This window comes from Eumetopias jubatus, unplaced genomic scaffold (assembly GCF_037043125.1).
Source record: "Eumetopias jubatus isolate StellerSeaLion01/CBP00866 unplaced genomic scaffold, mEumJub1_p1.0 scaffold_14, whole genome shotgun sequence".
NCBI lineage: Eukaryota > Metazoa > Chordata > Mammalia > Carnivora > Otariidae > Eumetopias > Eumetopias jubatus.
In genome coordinates, this window is record NW_028274820.1 from 42,318,523 (window position 1) to 42,343,227 (window position 24,705).

Here is a 24,705-nt window from a genome sequence, read left to right on the forward strand (position 1 = left end):
TCTGTTGAAGGAAATGTTGGCTCCTTCCACAGTTTGGCTATTGTGGACCTTGCTGCTATGAACATTAGGGTGGAGGTGGCCCTTCGTTTCACTATTTCTGTATCTTTGGGGTAAATACCCAGTAGTGCAACTGCTGGGTCATAGGGTAGCTCTATTTTTAACTTCTTAAGTTACTGTTTTCCAGAGCAGTGTACCAGCTTGCATTCTCACCAACAGTGTAGGAGGGCTCCCCTTTCTCCACATCCTCGCCAACATTTGCTGTTTTCTGTCTTGTTAATTTTAGCCATTCTAACTGGTGTAAGGTGGTATCTCATTATGGTTTTGATTTGTATTTCCCTGACGACAAGTGATATGGAGCATATTTTCATGTTTCTGCTGGCCATTTGTATGTCTTCTTTGGAGGAATGTCTGTTCATGTCTTCTGCCCATTTCTTGACTGGATTATTTGTTTTTTTGGGTGTTGAGTTTTATGGCTCTTGGATACCAGCCCTTTATCTGTAGTGCCATTTGCAAATATCTTCTCCCATTCAGTGGGCTGCCTTTTAGTTTTGTTGACTGTTTCCCTTGCTATGCAGAAGTTTTTTATCTTGATGAAGTCCCAATAGTTAATTTTCGCTTTTGTTTCCCTTGCCATTAGAGACATGTCTTGTGAGAAGTTGCTCCAGCCGAGGTCAAAGAGGTTGCTGCCTGAGTTCTCCTCTAGGATTTTGATGGATTCCTGTCTCACATTTAGGTCTTTCATCCATTTTGAGTTTATCTTTGTGTATAGTGTAAGAGAATGGTCCAGTTTCATTCTTCTGCATGTGGCTGTCCAGTTTTCCCAGCACCATTTATTTGAAGAGACAGTCTTTTTTCCATTGGATATTCTTTCCTGCTTTGTCAAAGATTAGTTAACCATAGAGTTGAGGGTCCATTTCTGAGCTCTCTATTCTGTTCCATTGACCTATGTGTCTGTTTTTGTGCCAGTACCATGCTGTCTTGATGATCACAGCTTTGTAATAGAGCTTGAAGTCAGGTATTGTGATGTCCCAGCTTTGGTTTTCTTTTTCAATATTCCCCTGGCTATTCAGGGTCTTTTCTGATTCCATACACATTTTAGGATTGTTTGTTCCAGCTCTGTGAAAAATGTGGATGGTATTTTTTTTTAAGATTTTATTTATTCATTCGAGAGAGAGAGAGAGAGCACAAGCAGGGGGAGAGGCAGAGGGAGAAGCAGACTCCCTGCTGAGCTGGGAGCCCAACATGGGACTCGATCCCAGGACCAGGAGATCACGACTTGAGCTGAAGACAGACACCTAACCATCTGAGGTTGGTTAAGCACCCCGGTATTTTGACAGGGATTACATTGAATGTGTAGATTGCTCTGGGTAGCATAGACATTTTAACAATGTTTATTCTTCCAATCCATGAGCATGGAATATTTTTCCTTCTCTTTGTGTCTTCCTCGATTTCTTTCATAAATGTTCTCTAGTTTTTAGAGAACAGATCTTTTACCTCTTTGGTTAGGTTTATTCCTAGATGTCTTATGGTTTTTGGTGCACCTGTAATTTCTCTTTCTTCAGTTACATAGAAATGCAACTCATTTCTGTGCATTGATTTTGTATCCTGCCACGTTGCTGAATTGCTGTATGAGTTCTAACAATTTTGCGGTGGAGTCTTCTGGGTTTTCCACATAAAGTATCATGTCATCTGCGAAGAGTGAGATTTGACTTCTTCTTTGCCAATCTGAATGTCTTTTATTTCTTTTTATTGTCTTATTACTGAGGCTAGGATTTCTAGTACTACATTGAACAATAGTGGTGAGAGTGGGCAACCCTGTCATTTTCCTGACCTTAAGGGAAAAGATCTCAGTTTTTCCTCACTGAGAATGATATTTGCTGTGGGCTTTTTGTAGATGGCCTTTATGATATTGAGGTATGTTCCCTCTATCCCTACACTTTGAAGAGTTTTAATCAAGAAAAGATGCTCTGTTTTGTCAAATGCTTTTTGGGTATCAACTGAGAGGACCATATGGTTCTTGTCTTTTCTTTTATTAATGTGATCTATCACACTGATTGATTTGCAAATGTTGAACCACCCTTGCATCCCAGGAATAAATCCCACTTGGTTGTGGTGAATAATCCTTTTAATGTACTGTTGGATCCTATTGACTAGTATCTTGGTAAGTATTTTGGTATCCATGTTCATCAGGGATACTGGTCTATAATTCTCCTTTTTGATGGGGTCTTTGTCCAGTTTTGGGATCAAGGTAATGCTGCTTCACAGAACAAGTCTGGATGTTTTCCTTCCATTTCTATTTTTTGAAACAGCTTCAGTAGAATAGGTATAATTTCTTCTTTAAATGTTTGGTAGAATTCCCCCTGGGAAGCTATCCGGCCCTGGACTCTTGTTTTTTTGGGGAGGTTTTTTTATTATTGCTTCAATATCTTTGCTGGTTATTGGTCTGTTCAGATTTTCTATTTCTTCCTGTTTCAGTTTTGGTAGTTTATAAGTTTCCAGGAATGCTTCCATTTCTTCCAAATTGCCTAATTTGTTGGCATATAGTTGTTCATAATATGTTCTTAAAATTGTCTATTATTTCCTTGGTGTTGGTCATATCTCTCCCCTTTCATTCATGATTTTATTAATTCAGGCCCTTTCTCTTTTCTTTTGGATAAGTCTGGCTAGAGGTTTATCGATCTTATTCTTTCAGAGAACCAGCTTCTAGTTTTGTTTATCTGTTCTACTGTTCTTCTGGTTTCTATTTCATTGATTTCTGCCCTAATCTTTATTATTTCTCTTCTCCTGTTTGGTTTAGGCTTTATTTGCTGTTCTTTCTCCAGGTCCTTTAGGTGTAAGGTTAGCTTGTATATTTGAGATTTTTCTAATTTTTTGAGAGAGGCTTGTATTGCAATGTACTTCCCTCTTAGGACTGCCTTTGCTGTATCCCAAAGGTTTTGAACAGATGTGTTTTCATTCTCATTAGTTTCCATGAATTTTTTTAAATTCTTCTTTAATTTCCCGGTTGACCCATTCATTCTTTAGCAGGATACTCTTTAGTCTCCAAGTGTTTGAGTTCCTTCCAATTTTCCTCTTGTGATTGAGTTCAAGTTACAAAGCATTGTGGTCTGAAAATATGCAGGAGATAATCCCAATCTTTTGGTATCAGTTGAGACATGATCTGTGACCCAGGATGTGATCTATTCTGGAGAAAGTTCCATGTGCACTTGAGAAGAATAATTATTCTGTTGTTTTAGGATGGAATGTTCTATATATATGTTTATCTGTGAAGCCTATCTGGTCCAGTGTGTCATTCAAAGCCCTTATTTCTTTGTTGTTCTTCTGCTTAGATGATCTGTCCATTGCTGCGAGTGGGGTATTGAAGTCCCCTACTATTAATGTATTATTATCAATGTGTTTCTTTACTTTGGTTATTAATTGGTTTATATAATTGGCTGCTCCCATGTTGGGGGCATAAATATTTACAGTTGTTAGATCTTCTTGTTAGATAAACCCTTTAAGTATAATATAGTGTCCCTCTTCATCTCTTACTACTGTCTGGTTTAAAACCTAATTTATCTGATATGAGGATTGCTACCCCAGCTTTCTTTAGAGGTCCATTAGCATGGTAAATGGATCTCCTCCCCCTCACTTTCAGTCTGGAGGTGTTTTTAGGTCTAAAATGAGTCTCTTGTAGACAGCATATGGATGGGTCTTACTTTTTATCCAATCTGATACCCTGTGCCTTTTGATTGGGGCATTTAGCCCATTTACATTCAGAGTAACTACTGAAAGATATTAATTTAGTTCCATTATTGCATGTAAATGTGAAGTCCCTGTTTCTGTAGGTTGTCTCTATTTCTTTCTTGTCTATGTTACTTTTGGAGTCTCTCTTTGCTTACAGTATTCCACTTAATATTTCTTGCAGGGCTGGCTTGGTGGTCACATATTCTTTCTGCTGGAAGCTCTTTATCTCTCCTTCCATTCTGAATGGGAAGCCTTCCTGGATAAAGTATTCTTGGCTGCATCTTCTTCTCATTTAGTTCCCTGAATGTATCATGCCAGCCCTTTCTGGCCTTCCAGGTTTCTGTGACTAAGTCTGATGTTAGTCTGATGTTCCTCCCTCAGTAGGTAAGGAGCCTCTTGTCTTGAGCTGCTTTCAGGGATTTTCTCTTTTTCTTTAAAATTTGCAAGCTTCAGGGGCACCTGGGTGGCTCAGTTGGTTAAGCGACTGCCTTCGGCTCAGGTCATGATCCTGGAGTCCCCGGATCAAGTCCCGCATCAGGCTCCCTGCTCGGTGGGGAGTCTGCTTCTCCCTCTGATCCTACCCCTTCTTGTGTACTCTCTCTCACACAATAAATAAATCCAAAAAAAAAAATTTAAAATTTGCAAGCTTCACTATTTTATGTCAGGGTGTTGATCTATTTTTATTGATTTTGGGAGGGGTCCTCTCTGTCTCTTGGACATGAATGCTTATTTCCTTCCCCAGATTAGGGAAGTTCTCAGCTATGATTTGCTCAAATATACCTTCTGGACCTCCCTCTCTCTTTTCACCCTCAGGCACCACAATAATTCTGACACTGGTACGTTTCATGGCATCATTAATTTCTCGAAGCCTTTCTTCATGGGCTATTAGTTGTTTTTCTCTCTTTTCCTCAACTTCCTTCCTTTCTATCAGCATGTCTTCTAGATCACTTATTCTCTCTTCTGCTTCATTCAGCCTAGCTGTTAGAGCATCCAATTTAGACTGCATCTCAGTTATACCATTTTTAAGTTCAGCCTAATTAGATCTCATTTCTGTACTAAGAGATTCTCTAGTGTCTTTTATGCTTTTTTCAAGCCCAGCAATTAACTTTATAATTGTTATCCTGAATTCCATATCTTACATCCACATCTTACTTATATCTATATTGATTAGATCTGTGGCAGAGAATGTTACATCTGGTTTTTCTTTTGTTGTGAACTCCACCTTCTAGTCATTTTGCCCAGAGAAGAATGGATGAGAAAGTGAGCAGAATCAAAAATATCAACCACAACCCAAGCAAAATACACACTGGACAAATATGAAGTGGTCAGAAACCGAAACAGAAAAGCAAACAAAAACAAAACAAAAGGGGGGGTTAGAGAGAATATAACCTCACAGGATCAACAAAGCAGGGAGATCCACTTGTTCCTGAGTGAATTTTGATCTGTGTGTTACAGACACTAACTCCCAAAGTTGCAAAGAAAGCAAAGCTTATAAATATACAAAAATAAAATTGAATAGAGAAAAAAGGCCAAAAATGAAGCATATGTCTATAAAATGTAGATGTAAAAAATAAAAGTAAAAAAGTGATTTAAAAACAAAGAGTTCATAAAATAAGAAACTAGTTGAAAAGGAAAAAAGAAATGGGAAATTTTAGACTGAAAGATAAATGAATTGAGAAAAAAAACCTCGAGTTCTATATAATATTTTCCCCTGGCTCCGGAGTTTTACAGTCTTGTGGGATCCATAAACTAGTTGTGCACCTGTTCTTCCAGTTGGTCTTCTGTGGTAGGGGCCTGCTGTGCTGCTTCTCAGGTGTCTTTGCCTTGGCAGACTTGCACCACCCCTTGCCAGGGGGCTGGGCTCTGTGTGGCTTTTGTTCCCTGAAGGCTTTCTGCGCTTTAGAGGATCAAAATAAAAATGGCGGTGCCCCAATCTCCAGCCCCAGAGTGGAAAGATCTTGATCCCCTCTCTTCACTAAACCCTCTGGGACAAACAGTCTTCACTTTCCTGTGTGCCAAACTCTGCAGATTCCTGTAGTGCATGCCCACAACAATTCTCCCGGGGGGAGCCCAAGCGTCCTGCGTTACTGCCCTTTGTAGTGCCTTGGGCCTGAGAGAAGTTGCGGGCTTGTGTGCATGCCCACTCAGGTGCTCCCAGAGTACAGCTGAGTGTCACCGTACTGCCCTTTATGGGGTCGCCACCCTGAGAGCTGTTGCCTGGTTGTGGCACACCCATTGCACCCCTCCTGGGCAACAGCAGATGGTCCACGTGTTCCAGTACTTTCAGTGTTTCCAGGTGGAGAGCAGTCACCTGATGGGCCTTGCTGGTACTTTATGGTGACCCTAACGGAGAGTCACCACCTGGGCTCATTAACCATAACCAGTTTCCCTGCTCCATTGCTTGGGCACTTTACCGGCTCAGGCACCCCAGTTAGTTCTGTTACTCCTGGGATCCTGAGACCACACTGACCCACCTAGAATTCTGCCCTTTTCATCCCCTGAGCCCCTTTCAGACAGGGATGTCTCTCAGTGGAGATTTCCAATGGTTCCAATTTTGCCTTCTGGGGTTATACCCTTTTCTGGTAGCCAGCTTATGGAGGCTCCCTCCCCCCAACTGTTTATCTTCCAATATCTCCCCTCAAATTCACGTCTCCGCAATTCCTACATTGCAAAAAGCAGTCACTTTTTTACTTCTAAAGTTCCAGATATTTTTTTCTTACAGCTCAGGCTGAATTCCTGGGTATTTAGAATGGTTTGATAAGTTATCTAGCTACATTCATGGGACTAGATGAAGTGTGGTCCCCTACTCTATCACTATCTTGCCTCTGACCCTGCCCCCATTGTCTTTCCACATTTTATATTGAGCACAAATTCTACTCTCCTCATAGAACTGGGGTTCTGATTCTCCTGAACTCTGGAAGTTTCTATTGTTTCTGTATACCACCTTCACCTTTCATTTAGATCTGTCAGGCTTCAACTATAAAGTGTTACCTCCCTACTCAGCCTCTACCTTCTACCCTCAACCCCTGGCCGCTGCCATTTTCTTCCATTATTTATATCCTTGACAAAAGTCCAATGTATAAGGGGGTAGGTAATGTTATCTTGATTGGCAATGTTCTAGTACTTATATTAGATGGTTGAAGTAGGGTGAAGTAGGGTAGGGAGAGAGACAAAATGCTACCCTATTTCCTGTGAGAAAGCAGGTCAGACTCCTCTTCTTAGGCAGAAAGTAAAAAGATGGATGTAGGGATAGATATTTAGAAAGGGAGGAAAATAAAGATCATCTTATGTGTCTGCTAGCCTGGATCCACTCAGTAAGAGAAGACAAGTCCAACTCAAAGTAGAGCTAAGGCTTGACTGTAAATTGGTTCTAGAGGATGGATATATGTATACAACTCATTCCAGAGACAAAAGATGAAATGGGGGGTGGGGGCCACATGCCCTAGGACGTGTCCAAAGATGTAAGGTAGCTGCAGGAACTGTATCAGAGAAACTAGTCCCTGGGGGAACCCTGTTAACAGATGACAGAGGGAAAGCTAAACTCTTCCTCTCTGATTGGGCAGAACTGCCTCTGTGTTATATATAAACACTAATCAGCAGAAGGAATTAGTATTGAGAGAAAAATAATGAGCCATAATATATAATCAATTTAAATAGAGTTTAAGCAACTGTTAGGCTAGGGATAAATACTGGAAAGGTACTTCCACTTTTATAATAATGTAATCACTACTGACTACTTCTATACTGACAGGTATTTTGTACACACAATGGTATAACAGATTGAGAGTCTTGGAATTATTTGCAAAAAAGAATATTAGTCAAGGAGACTTAGAACTAAATTTCTGTTGACATGCAGCCACCCTCAATAGAGAGAGCTTCAAATCCCAGAAACAGTTGCTTCTATTTTTGGAGGGTCATCCTAATCCATAGACTCTTGAGGCTCTAAGCACTGAAAAAAGACTTAGAAATCATTTATTCCAACTCCTTTTCTTTAGAGATAATTGCCTCTTGGATGAAGATCATTTATGCACATTTCAGTATAGAAATCTTTATAGTGAATATCTTTATCAATTAATATTTACTACTAGGGGACTAAAAATGTGGCAATAAATCATAATACTTGTTGAAAAGGTACTTCCTTTTAAAACTTTTAGCCAATCCACTTATGTCATTATTATACTTGTTTATAAAAATAGCTACCATTATATCATGTGCCCTCTTTAATTCCCATCACCCAGTTAGCACTGGGTGTTATATTCAACTAATGAATCATTGAACATTATATCAAAAACAAATGATGTACTATACCTTGGCTAATTGAATTTAAATTTTAAAACATTAAGTAAAAATAAATAGCCACGATTTATCGAATACTTGAATGTGGTAGGCCCTTTGCAAATATCCTCTCATTTAACCAACACAATCACTCTAAAAGATGGGCATCATTACCTCTCCTTTATAGGTAATTATGAGGCTCAAAAAACAGCTAGTGAGTGACAGAGCAAGGATTACAACACATTTTGTCCAATATCTACTACTCTATCAGGTTGTATCACCATGGAAACATTTTAAAAATATACCAGAAAAAAACAGGAAAACTGTCTCTAGCATGTGATCTTTCAAGTATCCTTAAAATATGTGTGCAAGTGAATCTTTTATTGAGGCTTACCCTAAGGCAAATATGGTTATAAAGAGGGCTGACACACTGGAAGTATTTCAAAATTCTACCTCTGATTAAATGTGAACATTTTAAAAACTAGTAATTATCTAAATCAACATTGAACAGCATGGTAAAATGACTGTGGGCTCATTTGTGGACAGAGAACAAGACTGACGGGTTCACTGGTTCTATTTCTCTTCATTTCTCATGTGGAACACTGGTGTCAATGCATGAAGAACTAGCTCTAGGTAGGCAGAAATCACTCAAAATTATATCACCTATTGACCTTAGATACTTAGAAAAGAGCTTGGATTTCGAGGGGGTTGAGAAACAGCTCTCCTCTTGCTTTAGGTGTTGTCATTGGTGGAACTCCCCAGAAAACAGACTCTGAAACAGAGATCAGCATAAAAATTATTAGGAAGTGCTTTTGAGGTCGATGCCTGTGAAAGAGAAGAGTAGGAAGCAGGATTGTAGAGGAAGAAGTTGGGCTATGTGTAGTCTTTCTATGGGGAACTCCGATGTTGGAATGGCTCTAGAGAATACCACAGATTGAAGCTGGGAGGCTGAGTTTCTATATCCTTATGTTGATCAGTCCTTGCATGTGGGTGCCCTGAAAGGAGGCATGACCTTGAGTTAAGGCAGGTGTTTGCACCTGAGGCAGTTCCCTGAGAGGGCCGGCAGCTGTGGGTTGTCTGCTGCCAGCACTCCCAACAGCTAGGGGAATAAATCTTTCAGTCCTGAAGAGGGGATGAGAACAATGCATCACAGCGTCCACCTCAGGTTTGCTGCCTTTCATCACATGTACAGTTTCATTTTTATTATTTAAGATGTCTGGGTTGAGTCATCATAAAATGCCCCAAGAATGCCCAAGCGTGGTGAAGATTAACCTTGCCTGTCAATTTATTTCCTTTAGACCCTGAGACCCTCAAAAGAAGGACAAAATGGTGTCTAGTTAGTTAGAATTTCAAGAGTCAGGCTTGTATTTTTCTGTGAGCAAGACAAGAAATCACAGAAGTCAGTGAGAGAAAATGGTCAGATAACTGAAAAACAGGAGGCAGGTTAGGAAGTAGCTCAGACCAGGTTGTGCCCACCCATTTGTGTGAGAGGATGTGATTCTTGTACAAGTAGGTCTGGGACTAAATAAAGCTCTTTTGTGGGCTGGATTTAGCCCAAAGGCTGTAGTTTGCTGACCTTTGATTTTTAAAATTAGCATTAAAATCACAGGTCCAGGAATCTATTTGGTTCCATTTACATTTAGTACTATAAGATTTCTATCTGTGTGACCTTGGGCAATATCCCAAAGCCCTCTCTGTCTCAATATCCTTATCTGTTACGTGGGTGTAATAATAGTACTGGCCTTCCAGGGTTATTTAGAGTAGGAGACAGTCCCAGTTAAACATCCAGCAGGTAGTCTGGCACTTATCAGGAATTCAGTAAACAACTTTTGGAATTGTTATTGTATTTGTTATCATACTGAGTTAACTGAGTATTTTCTGCCAAAGCCACTATTAGCCTAAATTTTGGAGGCAAGAGAATAGGAGAATAGTTTAAATGAGTTGTTAAAGTTGTAAAGCAATAATCAAGGAAAAGGTTGTATCAAGACTCTTTATACTACTCCTGCAACTCTCCTGTAAAATCTGAAATTATGTCAAAATAATAATTGAAAGTTAAAAAAGAAAAGCTCTTTGACTGACTTTGCTGGGATTATTTGGGAGAGAAGCATGTTCTGGAACCCTTGACTATTTCTACAGTTTGGTTTTATATACTTATACCCTTTTAATTTATCCCTTAATTTTTGTGAAAACATCATTCTATTTCAGCCATGGTATGAGAATAAGAAAAAGAATTTGTGTCCATATTTGCATTAGAGAGAAAAGGGAAACATCATCTCCATGAGGTGCAGACAAGATGTAAGCAGGAGAAATTAAATTGAGCAATCTTCAAGAATGAGATGAAACTGCAGAAAGAAAGACTCAAGAAAGGCATATACTGCTATATTTTTTCTCTTTTCCTTCCCGGAGATATATCTTTCCTGGAGAAGATGAATATTTATAAGCACCAACTGTATGCCAGGCACAGTACTAGGTGCTTTCACATGTTATCTCACTAATAACGATCCTGTTGGGAAAAATATTATCGCCATTTTTACAATGAGAAAAACTGAGGCTCAGAGAGAATAGTTAGGTTTCCCAAGACCACACAGTATGTGAAGGAGCTGGGGAAAGAGTGTAGCATGGGGTTAGGGTCAGAAACAATTGGGTTAATTGTCCATTAGTGAGTGAATGGATACACAAATTGTGGTATATCCTATAATGAAACACTACTCAGCAAAATCAAGGAATAAACTATTGAACAAAACAACATGGTTTAATTTCAATGTAATTATACTGAGTGAAAAAAAGCCAGATAAAAAAAGAGCACACATTGTGTGATTCCATTTACAGAACTCTAAAAATGCAAACTGATCTATAGTGACAGAAATCAGGTCAGTGTTTGTTTAGATATGGGGAGGGGTGGGAAGCAGAAGGAGAAAACTTTGGAGGGGGAGCAATAGATATGTTCAATATCTTGATTGTGGTTATGTTTACATATGTCAAAACATCATCATATATCTTATATACACCTTATTGCATATCAATTATACCTTAATAAAGCAAAACAAACAAACAAACAAACAAAAACCAGAGTAGAATCCCTTTTACTATTTATAAGGGCTTAATCTCTGAGACTAGTTTATTAGTTGGTAATGCCTCCTCAGAGAGTCTGTGTGAAGATGAAAATAAATCAGTGAGGAAAGTGTTTAATATAGTGCCTAATATAGCAGTAAGTGAGCAGCAGAAGTTATGTAAGTCCTAGACTCTGAGTTCTTCCTTCTTAGAGCTTTCTCCACTTCAATTAGTAATGCTAGTCATTGTTATTTTTATTTATAGTTATAATTCAAGCACATAGATCTTAATCCAAAGCACAAGATCTTTCCACTAAACCACACCAAACCATGACAAATTTTATGATTTGAGTTCAGGGACATCATCTCCTGATGGGGGACCGGGCCAAAATCTTCTGCAAAAAAGCTGTTTTGTCTTAGAGCCAATAGTTTGTCCAACCTGTTGCTATCATACTCTTCAGTCCCAGAATTTTTCTTTTGTTCCTTTTTATAATTCTATTTCTTTATTGACATTCTAATTTTGTTCATACATCATTTTCCTCATTTCCTTTAGTTCTTTGTCCATTTTTTTCTATTGGTTCTTTGAGCATATTTAAGACCATTATTTTAAGATCTGTCCAGTAACTTCAACGTTTGGATTTCCTCACAGACAGTTTCATTCCTTTGAATGAGCCATTCTTTCTTGTTTCTTTGTATGCCTTGTAATTTTTTTTTTTTTTTTTTTTTGGTTAGAACTGACATTTGACTATTATAATGTTGTAACTAGAAGTCAAATTCTTCCTCTTTCACAGGGTTCACTATTTTTTGGTTGTTGAAGGCTGTAGCAATCAGTTGATTTAATGTCCTTCCCAAACTATTATTGCAAAGACTGTATTCCTTGTCACATGTGGTCACTGCAGTCTCTGCTCCTTAGCTTGTGTTCAGCAAGGATTGTGATAGAAATATCCTTGAATGCTAGGAACTCAGTCTTTGCAAATTGGCTCTAAGCCAGGGCCCTCCTTCAACTTGCCAGCTTTCAATGTACCAAGGGATGAGGCCAAGGTGAAAGCATAGGGTCTTCTTGAGTGTTTGAGTATGTGTCTTGCCCTGAGCATGCACATGGCTTTCTAAATTCCCCCATTTACATAGTTGCTTTTGAATGTCTTAATTTCCCAAAGAAACTCTACCCAGTTTTTGTCTTAGGCAGTCTGTTGTAAGTTTCAGCCATAATCTCTGCCTCAGGTGTTTGAGGATTATTAATTCAGCTTTCAGCATTTTCAAGCTTTTTTCACCTGAGTTCTGAATTAGGCAAAATAGGGCAGAACGTCTTGCATCAGAGCTTGCCCCATATTAGTCTGCTTGGGATGCCATATCAAAATATCACAGCCTGGATGACTTAGACACAAGAAATTTATTTCTCACAGTTTTGGAGAATAGAAAGTCCAAAATCAGGGAACCCACCAATTCAATTTCAGATGAGGATTCTTCCTAGTTTGCAGACAGCTGCCTTCTCACTGTGTCCTCACATGATAGAGAGAATGAGCTTTAGTGTCTATTCTTACAAGGGCACTAGCTCTACTAGATGAGGGTCTTATCCTTATGACCTCATTTAACTTATACCACCTCTTTATAAGCCCTACAATTACACTAGGGGTTAAGGCCTGAACATATGAATTTTGAGAGACACAATTATCTATAGCACCCCCAGATAGATTAGAACAGACATCACAGTAATCTCTGAACAAGGTCAGTTTGCTCCCTTCAGAACCAGGGAAACAGCATACATTTAAATACAAGTTAAAAGAAATGAGAAAAAAAAAGATGTCATAATATGTAGCTAAGATTTGTAAGTCAGTTAGTTCTTTACAATAAAATAAGTAGCATACACATTTATAATTTACTGCTTAGGGATTTTAAACTAAAGCCAGCTTCACCTTTCCATTTAAAACAAACGCTTTCTGCTTTTGTTGAATCACAAGGGAAAACAATTAAGGAATATTTTGATTCATATTCTAGGAAACTAGAGAAACTCAGGGTAAGTAATCCCAGAGAACCCAATCTCATAACTTGAGAATCTTTCTCTAGAAGACACAAGTTCCTCAGTGCAACCGTGGCAGTCTCTGCTTTCAAGCTAATATGTTGTGAGTCATGCTGAGTCCTCTTCCCTTGAGGTTAAAAGTATTTCCTAAACTTTCTTTTTTTTTTTTCCTTATCTTCTCCTCTCCTCTGTTCTCTACCTTTATCCCCTTTACACGTCGATCAACTTAGAAAATATCATTAGCCTTTCCAACTGTTTCAAAATCTTGGTAGATTTTGTGAAGATGCAGCTGTAAGGAATAAAAACTGTTTGGAAATCCTCTTTTAGTTTCTGTAGGATAAAAGTACTTTATCTTGGCAGGTATTTATGAAATGAGAAGCCCTGCTTGAAAAGCACACCATCACCAGAAAAGAAAGCTCCGTCCTTTTTTTCTAGAATTCTTCTCCTTCCTATTCAAGTTAGTATAGATGGTAGGTAGCGGGGGTCATCTACAACTACAAACAACCTGATGTTTAGTTAAGCCAGTAGTTAAAACTGATGTGGAGTCACACTGGATACCAGAAAGCAAGAAAGAACAATACAATAAAACCAGGGAATTTGGATAATTCACCCACTACATATTTTCTTGCTGTTGGGTACAATTTTGCTTTAGGATAAACTCTTAGATTCAGACCAAATTATTGGTTAAATGTATATTTATTACTAAGTATGCTTAACTACCACTGTTACCACAAAGAGGGGCACACACCCAATCGCAATTACAAATTAATTCATGGAAAGGAAAAGGAGGCAGTCATAATTACGTATTCTTTTAAAAGTGCAATAAATTTTCAACAGGCTAATAAAATGAGATCTGACATATAATAACCTACCATCCTGCCATACTCTTAAATCTTAACTGCTCACTATGAATGATGCTAATATTTTACAAAGGTACACAGTAAAATCAGTAATAAGTTATCACCTCTTGAAAGAAAACTCTTCATGGTATACACACCTAAAATATTTAATACCTAATTGCTTAAAAATAAAATAGGATCTCATGAGCCTAATGTAATTAAAAGAACATCCATGCTTTTCAAATACACTGTCACATATAATCAGATTAACCACCTTTTGAGGCAGGTTGGGATTATTTTCCACAATTTACAGATATGAAAATTGAGATTTAGAAGGTTTAGATGACTTGCCATGGGCCATTCAGCTAATCAGTGATAAAAGTGGGAGAACTATACAGGTCTCAAGGGTTCCACTGCTCTATTCACTATATGTTTCCTCCAGGATTGTCAATGTTTAGATTTCAGTAAGATTCACAATTGATTTCTCTATGATCACATCAGAAAACCCTTAGATAACACAGCTGTCAGGGAGCAAAGATAATACCAGCCTTGTATGCTACCCTTTAAAGTGAAAAAATATATATTCTACTTCACTGAATTGTTTGTTCATTCAAACAACAAATCATTAAACACCTACATATGTGCCAGCCATTGTGCTAGGCTCTATTATACCCAGCTATATTAGTTATCTTTGCTGCATGACAAATTATCCCAAAATTTAATGGCTTAAAACAACAAACATGTATTATCTTACAGTTTCTGTGGTTCAGGAATTTGGGAGCACCTTAATGGAGTGGTTCTGGCTCAGGATCTCTCCTAAAGTCAATAAAGATGTTGATGAGGGAAGCAGTCATCCGAAGGCCTGACTAGGACTGGAGCATCTGCTTCCAAGTTCACTCACATGGCTGTTGTCAAGAGTCCTTGGTTCCTTACTGACTGTTGGCAGGAAGCCTTAATTACTCATAATGTGGGCCTCTCTATAGAGTTGCCTGAAAGTCCTTATGACTTGACAACCATCTTTCCCCAGTAAGCAGTCCCAGACAGAGAAGAAGAAAAAAACTGGTGTAGGTTTTATTTTTTGGCATATGTTTTATAATCTCCTCTAAGAAGTCACACAAGTCTATTCAGGAGAACAAGTAGTGACTTGTTCTGTGGACTAACACAGTCCAAACTCAAGGTGAGAGGAATTAAGTCCCACCGTTTGAAGGAAGAAGCATCAAAGAACTTGTGGACATATTTTAAAATCACTACATCAGTGAATATAATTTAACTTACAGAATTTAATCAAATTATTATAAAATGATTTGTTAATCTCATTGTAACATTTGGGTATTTAAAGGGAAACTAAGTGTATTAGAGAGTGGTTTGTGTGTGTGTGTGTGTGTGTGTGTGTGTATGGTTGTTGCTTATTTGTTTCCATTTTGTGTCCCCATTTTTATTTTGCCCTATTAAAAAATTCTACATACAATGCTAAATAAATGCTGACTTGTCCTGTCTCGTTCTATGATTAGGAATTGCATTCACGGGGCGCCTGGGTGGTTCAGTCATTAAGTGTCTGCCTTCGGCTCAGGTCATGATCCCAGGGTCCTGGGATCGAGCCCCACATCGGGCTCCCTGCTCGGCAGGAAGCCTGCTTCTCCCCCTCCCACTCCCCCTGCTTGTGTTCCTGCTCTCGCTATCTCTCTCTCTGTCAAATAAATAAAATCTTTAAAAAAATGATGTTAATCATGATATATTGTTCAGTGAGAAAAGAACTATATACATAATAGAATCCAGTTTATGAAATATTGAATTTATATGTCTTTATGTGTTTTTTATTCTTTGTATCTGGAAGAATATAACATACACTTTAAAAAATGGTTACCTGTAGATTATGGGATTTGGATAATTTTTGTTGTTGTTGTTTGAATAACTATGTTATTGTTTTCACGAAAATAAAAGCTATTTTCAAATACCCAAAATGATGGGAGGGACTTACTTGATCTGGTTTTGTCCGTATCAATAGTGTTTCCTGCCAGTAATTTTCTGAGACCTGCTATGGCTGAACTTATCTTTGGAAGGGTTTCTTATCTTTGCTCAATGGAAAAACAAAATTATTCCTTATTCATTAAAAATTTCAATAAAATTAAAATGAAGTAAGGGATCTTGCATTTTTGTTTGTTTTGCTTTCTATTTGGAACACTGTGACCTCTGGAAGGGTCTCCTTTTCCTGTTTTACAGTGGCTGTGGAAGGGAAGGGGATGAGGCTGGGCAATTAACTATACACAAATTGGAAAAGAAAGAAGAGGATATAAGTAAGGATGTAAGGGAGAGAAGTCTGGAGGTATGGGCCAGGAAAAGAGCACTAACCTGAACATCAGGGTACTTGCACTTCTAGCTTGGGCCCATCAGTTTATCTTTCTGACCTCAGTTTTCTCACCTGAAAAATAAAAGTTTTAAATAAGAATCACTAGATGTGCTTAAATTCTTTCGGAAGATTCTCTTGGATCTATTAATGGCATATCATGGTAAACTACACTAGAGATGAATCTAAACAAAGGAAAAAGAACAATAACTTACATACATTGTTCATTATTTCTCTCAGGCACATTAAGTAACTTGCCAAGGTTGCACAGCAAATAGGTGGAGGAACCAAGATTCCAGCCCAGAGCCCACACTCCTAAAGGCTATGCTTAAAGGCACTAAAAGAACTGACAGAGACGGGCTTTTAAAAGAAGCTGGACAGTTTTCTCACCCTCAAGCTAAGGCATTGTAGATGATGTTAAAGCCCAGACCTTATCCCCACCTCCTGACTGCTGTTGGGTTGCCTCAGTGGCTCACAGTCTCCTCCCTCTATCCAAAAACACTTTCTGATTCAAAGTCCTTTAGCCAACTAAAAGGAAGATGATTTTTGGAAAGCCCTAAGGAAGCCCTTCCTGTTACTGCCTGACAGAAGCAAAGTAATGACAGACCAAACCACGTGTGATACAGAAGGCTTTGTGGTACCACTGTTTCCAACCCTTTCGGGTTCACGTATCTGGTTACCCAGCACCCGTTTGCATACCTCATCTTGCTGTATTTCCTTTCATTAAGGCCAGAGAGACACCGACTACAGAGTACGGTGGGGGCGGGGGGAGGCAGGGGAGTGGGGGTCAGGAGAAAAAAGAACGGGAAGCAGGCTAGAGGCCAAAAGACTTCTGCAGGGTTAGAGCCTGTCCCTCACACGGAGGTCCTCAGGTACCTCTAGCCTCAGTCCCTGTAGTTTCAAAACTGCTTTAGTTTCTCTTCAAAGTCCGGAAGCTAACGCAAAACCCTACAGCAGAATCAGGAAGGAGAATGCTAACAGGGAGAAGCCGCAAGTGGGCTGCGACTATTGCTTGTAGAAGACCCGACTTCCCAGACCCCTTCGCAGAAGGGCGGGGCGTGAGCTTGGCGGCCAATCCCCACGTCCGCACGTCGCCATAGCCCCGCCCCACCCTGCCCCCTCTCGCTCCGCCCTTCCCTGGGGCTGGTGCGGCGGCGGAGACGTCAGCGTTAAGAGACCCCTGGGTGGCGGCTGCGCCGTCGGCGGGCCGCGGCCTGGACGCGCTGCGGGGGAAGGGGCGGAGCGAGCGAGCGAACGAGCGGGCGGGGGGGGGAGGGAGGGTGAGCTGGGTCCGCCTCGGCCGCCGCCAAGGAACGATCTGGGCGGCAGCGGGCGGCCCCAGGCAGCGGCCGCGAGCCACTTCTGCGGGTACCGGGAAGAGCTAAGGTTGCCGGTCTCGAGTCGTCCCCCTCTCCGCCCCCCAGGAGGGGCGAGAGGGAGCCGCGGCTGATGTCAGGTACGGCCGGCGGAGGCGCCCTCAGGCTGCGGGTCCAAGGTCTCGGTTCCCTTCGTCCTCACTGCTCGGAGTGTGTGTTTGGGGGAGCGTAGAGGGTGGAACCAAACCTGGGCGCAGCCAAACAGGTGTCTTGGGGTCGCCGCCGGGGCCGGGGACTTGCGGGCTCCTGAGGGAGGCGTGGGGCACTCCTGCTCCGGCGCCTCTGTGAACTGCCATTGGGGCCGTCTGACCATCGGGCCGCTAGCTTGTTGACGAGTAGCCTCCTCTTCGTGGTGGGTTCTTCCTTTCTGCCCCCGGGTGCCCCTCACCTCTTCCTCGCTCCTCTCTCCTTTTCGCGCGCTGCCCACGGGCGGGCGGCGGCCGTGAGGCGCGGGACTGCGGCGGGTCGCGTTCTGACCACTTAGAGGTCCTGCCCGTCGGGCCTCTCCGCACCTCCCCCGACCTGTGGGTCAGGCGAGTCCCGGGGCTCAGGTGTAGGCACCTTCCGCGAGAGCCGCCGGGCTGCCGGGCAGTCGGAGTGCCGGGGGACTTCCTCGGGGCTTTCTTGGATCATCAGGTTTGTCTGTGGCTGATGTGTTTTTTTAAATTTCACTGCCTCTGGCAGAATGAGCAAGCCAGGTGTGTTTGACTCACTTGCTGCGTAGAGGGGGAAAAGAGTTTTTTCTCTCCACCCCCCCCCCCGCGAGTGTGTGAGTAGTAGGTGCTGACAAATTGGCCATACAGCTTTGAATTTGGAGAAACTGTATACTCTAACAGAAGAACGTAATTTGGGAATGGGGATTTATTCTTCCCTAGCTCGTACTCTCTCAATTTTTAAAATAATAAACAAGAAAGCACCACATGCTCTGGAAAAGTTGATTGGCTTTTTAATCTTGTTCTCTAAGTTCGTTATAGATACTGTAGTATATGTTTTTAACGCTTTTCAGTTTGGAAACTATTATGCTAACCATGAATTGACTTCATTATGAATTAGAAAGTTATAAAGGTAGAACTTTAACGCATTAAAGTGGATAATTAAGCCAGTGTGATTGGGACAGAAATATGTTCATTTACTAAAAGTTAGGCACTGAATATAGGTAGGTCGGCCTGGGTGCCAGGAAAAAGCGTTGTGCATGATTTCAACTTGTTTAATTTTGGTGTAGGTTTAGACAGTGGGAACCTGAATTTTTAGGAGATATTTAGACAGCTTTCCATACCTTTAGCAGATAAATGTCAAGTGAACCTTATGCACGTGATGTTATGTGTTATAAGTATTGTATAAAGTAAACTATACGTATTTTCCACTAGCCTTAGTATATATTGATGTGCACTTTAAGTGAATATAAAGATTCAAGTTACCAGTTAACTCTTTTCACCATATGTTAAGTAAAACAGTGATTTAGTAAGGAAAATATGACTCATTTAAAATTCTTCATAGGAAAAGAGCATGGTTTTTCAGTACTCGTGGAGAACTATTAAATATCTCTCTTAAATTTGCCTGTAATTTGTTTTTTCTGTATCTTTTTAGGCTTCAGCATTTTAAAAATACTTTGTGGTTAATACCTTTTGAGGGATAAATATGGTTTGTTGTTTTTTTAAAGATTTTATTTATTTGACAGAGAGCAAGAGAGGGAACACAAGCAGGGGGAGTGTGAGAGGCAGAAGCAGGCTCCCCCGCTGTGCAGGGAGCCGGATTTGGCGCTCAGTCCCAGGATGCTGGGATCATGACCTGAGTCAAAGGCAGACGCTTAATGACTGAGCCACCCAGGCGCCCCTTGATAAGGTTTTTCTTAAATATGCTTTTTTGGGGGGCATAGGTTAGTAGTACGTACAATGGATTAATTTTAATTTTCACCCAGTCATAGAAATACAAAACTGTGTCATTTAGGCATATGCAATTTACTATTTGTATATTGACTTGTGCTAAGATAAAAATTGCATCTTAAGCTTATAAACCTTGTAAACCATGGTAATTTAAAATAGAGTCTCTGTGATGAAATTATTGATCGGAATTCTTGTGATATTGCAGCGGTAAACATTAAATGGAAAGGGGAAAACTTGATGAAATTAATTTCAGATTCATTTAAAATTTTAAGCTTCCCAATACAACCATGTTACTTTTAGAAGATTTGTTGAGATTTGAATAAAGACACTAGTGTACAAACTGTAACAAGATGGCCAGAAAAGTATGACAAAATTTTTTTTGCTCAAAATTTTTTAGGATTAAGGTCATTACTTTAAAAGACAGAAGAAAGAAAAGGAAAAAAAAAGGAGACTTGTTCTCTAAAAGAGGAGATAGCATTTTATCTTAAATCTAAATGTATATCTAACGTGTACTTAAATTTTCACTTTGCAACTAATTCAGATAGCCAAAGGGAAACTATATACCAGAATGTATAATGTGTGAAAATAAGAAGTGTCCCTTGAAGAAAAAAAAATTAAAGAAATTGATATTAGTGAAATAGGGAAGCATGTAAGAAGGTAGGAGAAACCAAAAAAAAAAAAAAACCCTGAATAAACTATCTAGAACCTGTAGTATGAGCTGCCTTGTATATTGAAGGCAGGAAGAAACAATTAAGTTGGAGAGATTCTGAAACGGGAAATCTGATTAGTTTACAACTAAAGCTGTATATTAAAACATTTAAACTGGTAGAAATTAGATAATAGGCAGAATTTGAAATTATGTATGGCTTGGTGTAGTCATTTGCATTCTTGGTCCTTCTATTGGTTTCCTAGGGCTGCCATAATAAAGTACAGCAAACTAGGTAATTTAAAACAACAGAAATTTATCATCTCAGTTCTGGAGGCTAGAATTCTGAAATCAAGATGTTGGCAGGGCCATGGTCTCTAGGTTCTAGGGGAGAATCTGTTCATGTCTTTTAGCTTTTCATGTCACTGGAAGTTCTTGGTATTCCTTGACTTGCAGCTTTATCACTCCAGTCCTCAGTGTCTCTTGTCATATGGCATTCTCCCTTTTTTATAAGGACACCAGTCATACTGGATTAGGATCCACCCTGATGATTTCGTCTTAATTTGATTACATCTGCAAAGACCCTATTTCCAAATAAGGTCCCATTTATAGGTACTGGGGTTAGGACTTCAACCTCAGTCTTTTGCAGGGGGAACACAACCCATCACAGTCATATAATTTATCTTATACAGTGTTCGGCAAATTTTTAGCACCATATGGCAGGCCAAATCAGGGAGGTGTGGTAGGAACAGAGAAGGGAACATCTATATTTATTTGTTTGTCATTTACTTATCTCAGTGCTTACTCTGAACCAGGTTGCAGAGTGAAAGCAAACAGGTAGACAAAAATCTCTGTCCTGGAGGAGCTTATATTCTAAAACATTGGTTCTCAGAATGTGGTCCCTGGAATTGCAGCATTGGCATCATCCTGGAACTTGTTAGCAATCCAGACCTCTTGATTCAAAAAGTATTTTAACAAAACTTTCAGGTGATTCTGATGCAGACTCAGGTTTGAGAACCAATGAACAAGATGGAGAACAGAGACAATAAACAAGATGAGGAAGTAAAATATGTAATATATTAGATGTTAGTAGGTGCTGTGGGTAAGAATAGGGCGACCAGGGAAGACCCCCTGAGAAGTAAAGGCCTCGAAGGAGTTGGAGAGTAAGCCACATGACAATGTAGGTGAGTTGTGTTCCCAGCAGAGAACAGCAGATGCAAAGAGCCTCACGTATTTGAGAAATAGCAAGGAGTCCAGAGAGAACACAGCAAGGGAAACAGTAATGGGTTCAGTTTATGAAATTTCTGTTTGTTCCTTTTTTACCTATAAAAACCAGAAAGATCAGAGAAAGAAGATCAGAAAAGAGAGATCCGAAAAAGAAGAGTGGGGATGGGATAGCAGACCCTCGAGGTTCATCTTAAGGCTTTTGCTTTGTCTCTGAGTGAGATTGGGAAGACACTGGAGGATTTAGAGCAACTCAGTGATAAAATGTTTTTAAAAGGATCACTGGTGAAGTGGGGAAAAATGGATTGAAGAAAGAAGGATGTAAAGGGAAAAGTTGATTAGGAGTCGGTTATGGTAGTTGAGGAAGGGAGAGGAGAAGAGAGAAAGGGAGGTGACTTGGACGAGGGCAGTAGCAGTGGAGAGGTTAGAAGAGAGGTACAAGATCAAAAGAATATGAGATGGTAGTGAAAAAGAAGGGTTTTTTTCCCTCCTACTCTAGTTACTATCAAAAGAATATGAGATGGCAGTGAAAAAGAAGGGTTTTTTTCCCTCCTACTCTAGTTACCTCCTACAACTACCAGTTGCCTGCCTCAAGTGTTACAATTAGTCTTTATATATTCTTCCTGAGATATTTTATGTATATATGATAAACTAGGTTTTAACAGTTTAGTAGAGTGGTTCTTAACTGGAGCTGATTTTGTCCCTCGGGACATTTGGCAGTGTCTAGAGACGTTTTTGGTTGTCGCAACCAGGGGGAATACTGCTGGCATCTAGTGAGTGGAGGCCACAAATGCTACTAAACATCTTATGGTGAACAGGACAGCCAATCACAAGAGAGAATTATCCAGCTCAATATGTCATTGGCTTAATGGGAGTTACAGAGGTTGAGGCATAGATGGTGAAGGGAGGATAGTGTTGTATAGACAGAGAAAACAGTAGGAATAGAGGAGCCCACTACATTGGGATATTTAGTGAACTATAGATAGTTCAGGATTGCTGAAGAGTAAGTAATAAGGCATGGAGTATCGAAATATGAGGCTGAAAATTTGGACAGAGTCTAGATCAAGGAGAATCTATATATATCATGTTAATTAAAGATGCTTAGTTTTTGTCTTATAGGCAGTAGGGCTCCGTGGAGGATTCATGGAGTGACTTGGTCAGCTTTTCATTTTAGATAGGTCATTCTGGTGACAGAATGGGGATGAGTTGAGGAGAGAGAGCACTTGAGTGAGGGAGACCAATTAAATATTGCAATTGCTTAGGAGAGAGAGGAGGGTCTGAAATAGAGATGATGAATAAATAGATGAATAAATAGAGATGGAATGGAGACGAGAGGATGGATTTAAAAAAAAAATAGGAAATAAAATTGGCCCTATTTGGTAATTGGATATGGGGTAAGGGGAGTGAGGAGTGTTACAAAGAAACTCTGATTTCTAGTTTAGATAAACGGATGGCTCCTGGTAAAATAGGAACCCACTGGTGAGTAATTTAGATGATCGCCAGTAATTTTAGTTAAGATGAGCAGGTAAGAAGGGAATTAAGGGAGGAAGGTAATGAGTCACATTTGGACATGTTGAATTTGAGATGCCTATGGTCAAGGTGGAAATGTTTAATGTATATGTGAGTCAAACTTTGAGAAGTCTGAAAAGGATCCCCAAGTGTGGGGATTTCAGTGCACTTTGTTTTTCCTAGATTATCTTTATAGATGAAGTAGCCTACCTTTATTTAATTTTTGTGATTATACTATACAGACTGTAGTACTTTGTCTTAAAAAATAAATCTTTTATCTTACACAGTTTTAATGAATGAAGTTGTGTTATGGAAGAAAATAAAGGAAAAGGGTAAAGTGGAGACTAACAGATATAGCATCATCTCTTTGATTAAAGTAAAAGATGCAAATACACAGAGAAATGGGGAAGAAAACATACTCTTCTGTATATACACATTTTTTTATCTATGGTTTCAGTTTCAGTTTTTTCATTTGTTTTTTTTTTACATTTTTCTGATTTAAAAAGTAGCCACTACACCTTACTAGCAAAAAGTCATAATTGCCAAATATGCAAAGATTTTCTTTATTAGCACATATAGATCATTGTTTTGACAGCTGCAGAGTATTCTGTGGTATGGATGTATCATGTTTGTTTATTTAACTAGTTCCGTATCAACAAGCAAACATCTGTGGCAGTGGCTGCCATAAATATCTTTGCAGACTTCTATGTTCGTGTCCATAGGAGAAATTTCTGATGATGAAATCATGGGTCAGGTCCTACTCATTTAAAAATTTTAAAATACATTGCCAAATTGCCCTTCCAGAAGACAGTAAATATGTATATTGTGAGAAAGAATGCATGAGTGCCAGTTTCCTCTTCCATGTCATTATTGGGTGTTACTAAACATTTTTTGCTAGTAAGGTTAAAAATAGTATTTCTGCATTTGAATTACTTTAATGTGAAATTTGAACATCTTTGGCCATTGTATTTTCTTCTTCTGCAAATCCTTTATTTCATCTGTTTTTATATTAGATTGATCTTTTGTCTTTTTCATTATGTTTTTTGGCATTTTTTGCTGTACAGATTTTTTTTAACATTGTATACAGAAACATCTCTGAACCAGCAGTTTCACTGCCAGAAGTTTAGCCAATGAATAATTTCATACAGTTTTCCTATAGTCATAGCTTCTGAGTTTTGAGACCATCTCAATTCATGTTATAAAAATATAAAAAGATATTTTCTTCTAGTTTGTTATAATTTCATTTTTTTAAATATTGAAACCTTAGAAACATTTGGAATTTGAAAGAGAAAGGTAGGAATCCAGCTGGCTGATTTTTATCTTTTTCCCAAAAGATTATTTCAGTATCATTACTTGAATAAACCATATTTTTCTTGATTTGAAATGCTATGTATATTATGTATTAAATTTCTATATGTACTTGTTTTTTTAAACAGACTCTTTAATTCAGTCTGGTAAAGACCACCAGGGATATATATCTTTAGGCTGACAAAGGTTAATTAACTTGCTGCCGTGAGGAAGACCACACACCAGATGAACTGCCAGCATTTTACTAAATAAAGAAAGGACAGGGTTATTACAGATTTTGGAGAAGGGTGGAGTTTAGACAAAATTTAAATGAAGCAATATTTGATAGGTTTGAAGTACAGCGAGGCTGTGTGTCAAGGGGTTAATTAACATCAGGCCTGGGCTGAGAAGCAAACTCAAAGCCCTATTTCCTTAGAGACTACACAGTTAAGATAAATATGGAATGTTGTGTCTGGGAAACCCTATCTGAAACTCTGAGTTGGAAATTAAGGCTGCTGCTGCTTGATGA

The 24,705-nt window shown here is 39.4% G+C and overlaps 2 protein-coding genes across 5 annotated transcripts in view; one reads left to right on the forward strand and one right to left on the reverse strand.

Moving 5' to 3' along the window:
* ASNS (asparagine synthetase (glutamine-hydrolyzing)) overlaps positions 1-17,235 on the reverse strand; it is a 163,157-nt gene extending 145,922 nt beyond the window's left edge. For 3 of the 4 annotated variants that reach the window (XM_028119098.2, XM_028119072.2, XM_088018707.1), the window contains exons 1-2: positions 16,951-17,235; positions 16,257-16,326 (exon numbers count right to left, since the gene is read on the reverse strand). The gene's annotated coding sequence lies outside the window, so the exon portion shown is untranslated. The remainder of the gene's footprint in view (positions 1-16,256; positions 16,327-16,950) is intronic. The other variant, XM_028119065.2, reaches the window with a different exon arrangement.
* Positions 17,236-17,541: 306 nt separating this feature from the next.
* Positions 17,542-24,705, forward strand: part of C1GALT1 (core 1 synthase, glycoprotein-N-acetylgalactosamine 3-beta-galactosyltransferase 1) — a 28,633-nt gene continuing 21,469 nt past the window's right edge. The window contains exon 1 of the mRNA XM_028120855.2: positions 17,542-17,707. Within this exon, the coding sequence (XP_027976656.1) occupies positions 17,701-17,707 (7 nt within the window). The 5' untranslated portion in view covers positions 17,542-17,700. The remainder of the gene's footprint in view (positions 17,708-24,705) is intronic.